Genomic DNA, 7,586 nt, shown 5'->3' on the forward strand with positions numbered 1-7,586 from the left:
TTTTGGAGAATAAACAAAACTGGACCTTATTACTTTCACCAGTTTCTATGACTGTGAGAGCATACAGCTCCTCGTTTCAGAAAGGCTCCAAAATGCAATGTCAATCAGTCTCAGATCTGGGCAGTGCTGAATTTTCCCTGGGGTCAAGGAGCCTGGGGATGGAGATCCCACTCATAAAGGTCTGCTGGTCTCCACGAGGGTTGCTGGCCAATCAAGAGCCAGCAGATCACTATTGCTCAGCAGCACAGTGGTGACTGATGTTGGGAGTTGCACTGAACTACTGCCCAGGATTACCAAAGGACCCAGGAGTACAGGTGAGTAAATGGGGGTGTCGGGTGGGCGCATTGGGGGAGGTATCATGGTAAGGGCTGTTGGAGAGGGGTCTGGCAGTAGAGGAAGTGATTATAATAAGGTGCTTTGGAGGCTGAGGGGTGACCTTATAGAGGTTTACAAAATTATGAGGGGCATGGATAGGATAAATAGACAAAGTCTTTTCCATGGGGATAGGGGATATGGGCCGGGTGCTGGCAGATGGGACTAGATTGGGTTGGGATATCTGGTCAGCATGGACTGGTTGGACCAAAGGGTCTGTTTCCATGCTGTACATCTCTATGACTCTATGACTCTAAGGTTTATAGTAGACTCCTTTCCAAAGAGAAGATCCCCTGAGCAGGAACTGACTGCCTTTTTTTGAGGGCTCCCCACCTTTCCCAAGGACAGCTCTTTTGAAAACCCATAAGCAATCCTGACAAGAATGATTATTGGGCTTCTCACATAGTGAGACCCCAACTCAACACTGGTTGAATGTCATTAATTTATCACCTACTTCAGGGGTTCAATTGGCAGCAGAACAGGAAGGCTGTCCATGAGCCTTTCCAAATGAAAAAATGAGGACAGACATGGGAAGACTCTAGGTCACCATCCAACATTCTCTGCTCGACTGAAAGCCCATCCCACTACCAAACATTCCACAGGGAGGACATTAAATTCACTCTGAAAATTGAGATTTTTGTAACTGAGATGATTATGTGGCTGGTTTTGAATTTTGGGCAATGGTACTCAAAACAAGGAAACATCATGCTTTTCATTCATTCGTGGGATATGAGTTCCACTGGCTGGCCAGCACTTATTGCCCATCCCTTGTTGCCCTTGAGAAGTTGTTGGTGAGCTGTCTTCTTGAGTTGCAGCAGTCCACGTGCTGTAGGTTGACCGACAATGCTTTTAGGGAGGGAGTTTCAGGACTTTTACCCTGCATCAGTGAAGGAACGGCAATATGTCTCCAAGTCAGGATAGTGAGTGACTTGGAGGGGACCTTGCAAGTAGTATTGAGTCCACGGCTAAGTAACAATGGGCCGGTGAGTCAAATGAATGTCAAGCAAGATCTAATTGAATCGGAAATCCCAGTCAGCAAAAAAAGGTAAATGCACGGGGAGAGCAAGTGTAATCATGGGAAGGGAATCTTCATGAAGTAACGGCCCAAATATTAATGTGGGATCCAGAGATGCATTACTGATTCTCCTGGCCCACAAAAGAATGTCAAACTTAATTTGGCTGTATCTCTGTTTCAGCTTAGTTTATGGAAAATGAGTGGCATGGTGGTTCACAGCTTTGACCAACTGTCCATGTGACATTTACACATTCTCCCTGTGTTTGTGTGGGTTTCCTCTGGGTGCTCTGGTTTCCTCCTAAAGTCCAAGATGTGCAAGTTAATTGGATTAGCCATCCTATATTATCCATGGTGTCTGGCGATATGCAGGTTTGGTAGATTGGTATGGTAAATGCAGGGATGGGGTGGTATGGGGAGGATGCTGTTTGGAAGACTGGTGCAGATTCAGTGGGCTGAATAGCCTGCTTCTATGATTTCCAAACAATGACAACTACCATAGAGTCCAGTTAATATACATGAAACAGTTAGGCACTTTCAGTGTCCAATAGACCTTGTACAAGCTTTTGGTAGCCGCTTTGTTGAAGTTAAGGTGGAAGTAAGGCGACTGACCCCATTCTGAGGCCATTATCAACCCATTAATGTCAAGTGATTTCAGTTAAGATCTATAATTAGTTACATGTATGACTGGAGTGGATTGTATAATATCATCTTAACCTTTCCTCAGTGTTCAAAATGTTATTAAAATTATGACAAGAGGAATCCTGCCAAAATTAGATTGCTGCTTGATATTTTCAAAGTTTATAAATTAGTGTCCAACACTTTAGAAAAGTAATCTTTCCTTTTAAATACTTCTCTCTGATATGCATGATGAAGGTGTACTTAAAGTGCAATTCAAAATGTCAAACATTCTCCTCTCCTGGCTCAGAGCAGTGTTGTTTTGTGCACTGACATCTGATATCGTAGTTTCCTTTAATATTGTGCAAACAATGGCATTAGACTGTGGAGGGGTTTCAGAACGAGTCTTAGTGATGCCAGTGTGATTCTCATCAGGGATACTGAAAGGGTGAGCTACGGCCTCCCACAGTTGCTGGTTTGTGAAGTCTGTGAATGAATGAGTCAAGTTAGCAGCTCTGTGGCAGGCTTTCCCATGCAACATTTTGCTTTCATCTTTTATTTGTAGTGAGGCATAGCTGGTAGCAATACTGTTAGGGCATGAGAGTGGTGTCTGCTGGCCGCTGGCCCAACCCACCCTGCGTGATTGGCCATCCTTTGCAGCACCCACCGTTCGCTTCAGTCTCTCACACCCCATGGTAAGAAGCTTTTTCCGGCAGAGGATATACACCCAGGGATCCAAGATTGGATTGAACGAGGCAAAACGAATGGCTAGAAGATCGCCGCGATAATGTAGCTTCTCACCTGCCTGGAGCTGTGCAGGGCCATACAGCTGATTCACAAAAATGCGTATCTGAATAAACAAAAGCAAATTGATTTAAGTACTTAATCTCATAACCTAAGTGAGTATGGCATAAATCAGCAAAAGCAATTTCCATTCCACTTTATCAAATTCGGTTCTTCTTTTAATATCTTTCCTTCATGGAAAGTCTTGGACTTGAAATGTTGTGTTGACTTCTCCACAGATGCTGCAACATTTTGTCAGGTCTCTTTTAACAGCACCTTCCAAATCCACAATATATACTATTTAAAAAGCCAATGGCAGCAGATACATGGGGTCACCACTTCTGACTTTGAAATATATCACTATTTATTCACTGTTATTGGAACAAAATCCTGGAACGCCCTTCCTAATAGCACTGTGGGTGTACTTTTATTAGATAGAACGCAGTGGTTCAGGAAGGTGGCTCACCAAGGAATTAGTGATGGGTAACAAATATTTTGCCAAAGGCACCAACATCCCGTGAAAGAACAAAATGTTTCTTCTAATGATTTTATTTTAAATGGATAAATTGTTTAATTATAATGCAATTGACTACTTCACCATAAATCTGCTATTTTGATATTAATAATGTAGATAAACTTGACATGAAAATAGCAAGTGCCAAAAACGTATTGCAGTATCTCTAGCATGTAAAATGATTTTTAAAAATGTTAATATTTTAAATATAAGTCCTGTTAGGGTAAATTTTGTAAGCAGATAGTGTAGATAAGAAACTTGTGACATCACACATCATTTTTTCAATATGAGCTAAATCCTATTAGTAGCAAGAGATCTTCCAAATTTTTTTGTACAATCAAACATCAACACTTCCTTCCAGACACCTGTACTAATAAATTGCCATGCACTTTCAACATTTTCCATTTTATTTTGAATTTTCAGCATTTGCAATTTCCTTGCTTTTTATTTGGAATGCAATATTTAGCATTTCATACTTGAAGTTCAACATGTTTTTAATAAAATGATTGCTTATTAATTTGGCAAAGCAATTATTTTGAAATTTCAATCTTTTATTTCTAAAGGGGCCAAGTAGTTATGGAAAAGGTCAACACAATCAAAGATAGACATACTTAACTAGAGTATGGCAATTTCAGGGAGGTGGAAAAGAACTCTAGCACAACTGGATTTAAATCAAAGTTAAACACATCAAGGGATACTCGAGCAGTGGTATTTCTTCACAGAAGTGATAGTTTGGATATAGACTGCACAGAGGAGGGGGAAAGGAATGGAATGCAGAGCTAGAGTTTTCTGATTTACCAAAGATATGGACCTAATGATTCGGAAAAAGCAAGTATAGTAAATATGAAGTTCATCACAGGGGAAAAATAAACTGAATTAGGAAAATACAGGAGAACTGAAATTAGAAATAAGACAAACAAGTAGTTCATGTAAATATAATTATATAAATGTATATAGAAGGCATGGTTGATTCTGATTGTGTTCGTGGATAAGCCATTGTTCCCTGACACCACTGTTGTAATTCTACATCACATAATCTCCACTTTTCCAAAAGTGTGATGTCCAGAGTTGACTCAGTTCTCCAGTTGAGGCTGAACCAATGATGGATAAATCTCTAAATTCCTTGTTTTCAAACTCAATTTATGGAAACAATTATTTATTCAACAGCCTTATCAATCTTGACTATGATTATTTCTGGACAGGCTGTCTGTTCCTGCACTCAGTTTACAATTGTACCATAGAATTTACATCTTTCCTCAAAAAAGTCACCACTTCAGAGATTTTTGATTTGAATTTCAGCTGTCTTATGTCTTTCCATTTCAACAGTCTATCCACGAATATGAGAAGTTCACTGTTCTATTCTTCACTGTTTATTACATTTCCAAAGTGTGCACAGTCTGCAAACATTGAAATTACACCCTGTATTCACACGTCCATGTATTTATATACAGAATATCAAAATGAGCAGTAGTCATCAGAATGGCCCTGTGGGACATCTGTCCATACTAGCTATAAATATGAAAAATAACTTGTTTGTTGCTGTATGACATTTTTTGTCTCCTAAGTATTTTTTGCCCTTTTTGCACTTTCCCTTTAATTCCATTACCTGTAATTTTATTAATTCATCGATTACAAAACATTGCATCAAATACTGTTTGAGAATATATATGACATTGGATGCAAAACCCTTATCATTGGTTCAGCCTCAACTGGAGAACTGAGTCAACTCTGGACATCACACTTTTGGAAAAGTGGAGATTATGTGATGTAGAATTACATCAGTGGTGTCAGGGAACAATGGCTTATCCACGAGCACAATCAGAATCAACCATGCCTTCTATATAATTGAAGGAGCAGCGCTCCGAAAACTAGTGCTTCCAATTAAACCTGTTGGACTATAACCTGGTGTTGTGTGATTTTTAACTTTGTTCACCCCAGTCCAACACTGGCATCTCCAAATGTTGACTTCTATATAATTAATAGCATCCAAAACTTACTATGATTGGTTACACAGTCATAGTTGGAATTGATTGTAACTTTAACAAGCAGAGCTTAGCACTGTCAATAACTACAGACAACTGAAAAGTTCCCTTTTCTCAAGTGGTATGTGTATAGATCATACCTTCACCATATATTTTGATGCACTATATAAATAAGACTGCAAATGCTGCAATTTTAACTGGTGTTTTTCTCAAAATGTACGTCATAAAATGGGTACCACCTTAGATCACTTAGATGTCAGAAAGTCACTTTCCAGGTGTGATATAATCTGATTGAAGATGTTTCTGTTTAAAGGCAAATATACTCATACTGCACTCGCATTTCAATAGTAATATTAAATACAAATGTGTTGAATGTTTTTGGGGTTGATATTACAAGCTATATTAATTTTTTTTAAAAATATCACTGCATGAGGGTGTCTCTGGCTAGGCCAACATTTATTACCCATCCTTCGTTGCTCAGTGGGCAATTAAGTGTTAACCACTTTGGAGTGGGTCTGGAGTCACATAAAACAGGTAAAGATGGCAGTTCACTTCCCTGAAGAACATTAGTGGAACATATGACAATGGATTCGTGGTCATAATGAGACTCTTTTTTGTTGAATTCAAATTCCACTATCTGCTGTGGCGGGATTTGAACCTCGGTTCTGTTACCGTGGTGTCTGGATTAACAGTCCAACCATAATACCATTAGACCTACTCCACATACAATAACATATCGGAGCTTTTATAAATGGATCTTTCACTTCTAAGAATTGAGATGTTTTAACAACAGTTGCCCTGTGAACTGAAGTAAGACCACGGCATTCCAATGGTTAAAATATAAAGCGGAGAATTTTCACCAAAAGTATCTGATTGGGGTGGCAACTATAGGTCGATGCAGTTTCTCAAAGGGTCATCTAAAGTCTGTCTAGAAATAGCCATTAATCAAGTGCAAATGTTTCCATTAAACGTTTTGTCGCCTATATTGGGGATAGTAATCAGAGAAAAACTCTCTCAATGAACAAAAAAAAGGTGTTTTAGTTTGGATACTCCTCGTCACTTACTACCAGGGGGATGGAGCACACCAGGAAGACGATGGTCATGAGAACCAAGAGCCAGAACATCTGCATCTCGGCGGCGGCCAGGTGGGGGAAACGGCGACCCCTGAAGCTGCCGGGAGCAGCAGCGTCTCCCCTCCCCATGGCTTTCTTCCTCATGCTGATGAGGGTAGCACAGACGGACAGGTTACACAGGACGGTCACCAGGATCAGGAAGGCGCTGAAGCCTCCGTAGATGTAGGTGTAGGAGGCGGACACCGTGCTGTTGGATCTCCAGTCCAGGAAGCACCAGGTCCCGGGGAAGTGGCGGACGTTGTTGCCCAGGCCGAAGAAGGGCAGGATGCAGAAGACCAGGTTGAGCAAGTAGACTCCCATCAGGGCCAGCCTGGCCAGAGCCTTGTCAATGTACTGGCTGTAGAAGAAGGCGTGGTTGATGGCCAGGTAACGCTCGATGGACATGGTGCACAGGATGGTCATGCCAGCCGAGCCGAAGAACAGCATGGAGAAGGAGAAGAAGTGACAGAGGGGCTGCCCGCCGGGCCATTGCTGGGTTAGGTAGGTGGCTATCACCACCGGGCTGGTACAGCAGGTGCCCAGCAGATCCGTTACTGCCAGCCCGCACACCAGCGTGTAGAAAGTGGTCTCCTTCTGCTCTTTCTTGGAGACGCACAGCACCACGATGGCAATCAGGTTGCCCACCACCCCGATGGTGAACATACTGGCAGAGGTCACCACTTGGCTGGACTTGATGTTTAAGGAGACGGCCGAGCTGTTGATCGAGGTGTCATTGACTTGCTCCCAGCTCGCCTGGCTCAGAGGCTCAGCCATGGTGGTGGTCAGCATCCTCCCGAGCAAGATGCAACTGACAGCAGCTTCATCAGGGAGGCAGAGGGGGGGGGGGGGGCTGGGAGTGAGGGAGGGGTGCAAACAGCCAGTGACTAGCGCTCACTGGTGTGGAAACAGCAGATCTCTCTCTCACACACACACAAACAGGCAGCCAAAAGCTGTGCCCTGCCCAGGTCTTGCCCCTCTCTCGCTCTGCGCTGTAACGCGGTGTAGCTGCTCTGTTCACTCCTGTTCTGAGTCTCTCGGACCGCGCTCTCTTTTTTAAATCCGTAGCTGCCTCCTGCCAGTGACACGAGTGGAGAGCTCAGACGTCACCATCTCGGATGTCACAACAGCAACTAGACAGCGGCACCACGGCGTGGAATCTGCCGGGAGCTCTCTCTCTCCCTCTCTCCTCCCCC

The 7,586-nt window shown here is 42.6% G+C and overlaps 1 protein-coding gene across 1 annotated transcript; it reads right to left on the reverse strand.

Moving 5' to 3' along the window:
- Positions 1-2,228: 2,228 nt before the first annotated feature.
- ptger4c (prostaglandin E receptor 4 (subtype EP4) c) lies at positions 2,229-7,182 on the reverse strand. The gene is made up of 2 exons (XM_043700087.2): positions 6,346-7,182; positions 2,229-2,852 (listed from the first exon to the last, which is right to left on the reverse strand). The coding sequence occupies exons 1-2, from the start codon at positions 7,180-7,182 to the stop codon at positions 2,229-2,231; spliced, it is 1,461 nt and encodes a 486-aa protein (XP_043556022.1).
- Between the last annotated feature and the right edge of the window lie 404 nt (positions 7,183-7,586).

This window comes from Chiloscyllium plagiosum, unplaced genomic scaffold (genome assembly GCF_037043375.1).
Source record: "Chiloscyllium plagiosum isolate Xiang-an unplaced genomic scaffold, Cpla_swu_hap1 HiC_scaffold_9, whole genome shotgun sequence".
Classification (NCBI taxonomy): domain Eukaryota; kingdom Metazoa; phylum Chordata; class Chondrichthyes; order Orectolobiformes; family Hemiscylliidae; genus Chiloscyllium; species Chiloscyllium plagiosum.

Coding starts and splice junctions, on each gene's coding strand:
- ptger4c (XM_043700087.2), bottom strand. CDS start 7,182: ATGCTGACCACCACCATGGCTGAGCCTCTGAGCCAGGCGAGCTGGGAG. Junction 2,853..6,345: donor TGTGCTCCATCCCCCTGGTA/GTAAGTGACGAG, acceptor TTGTTTATTCAG/ATACGCATTTTTGTGAATCA.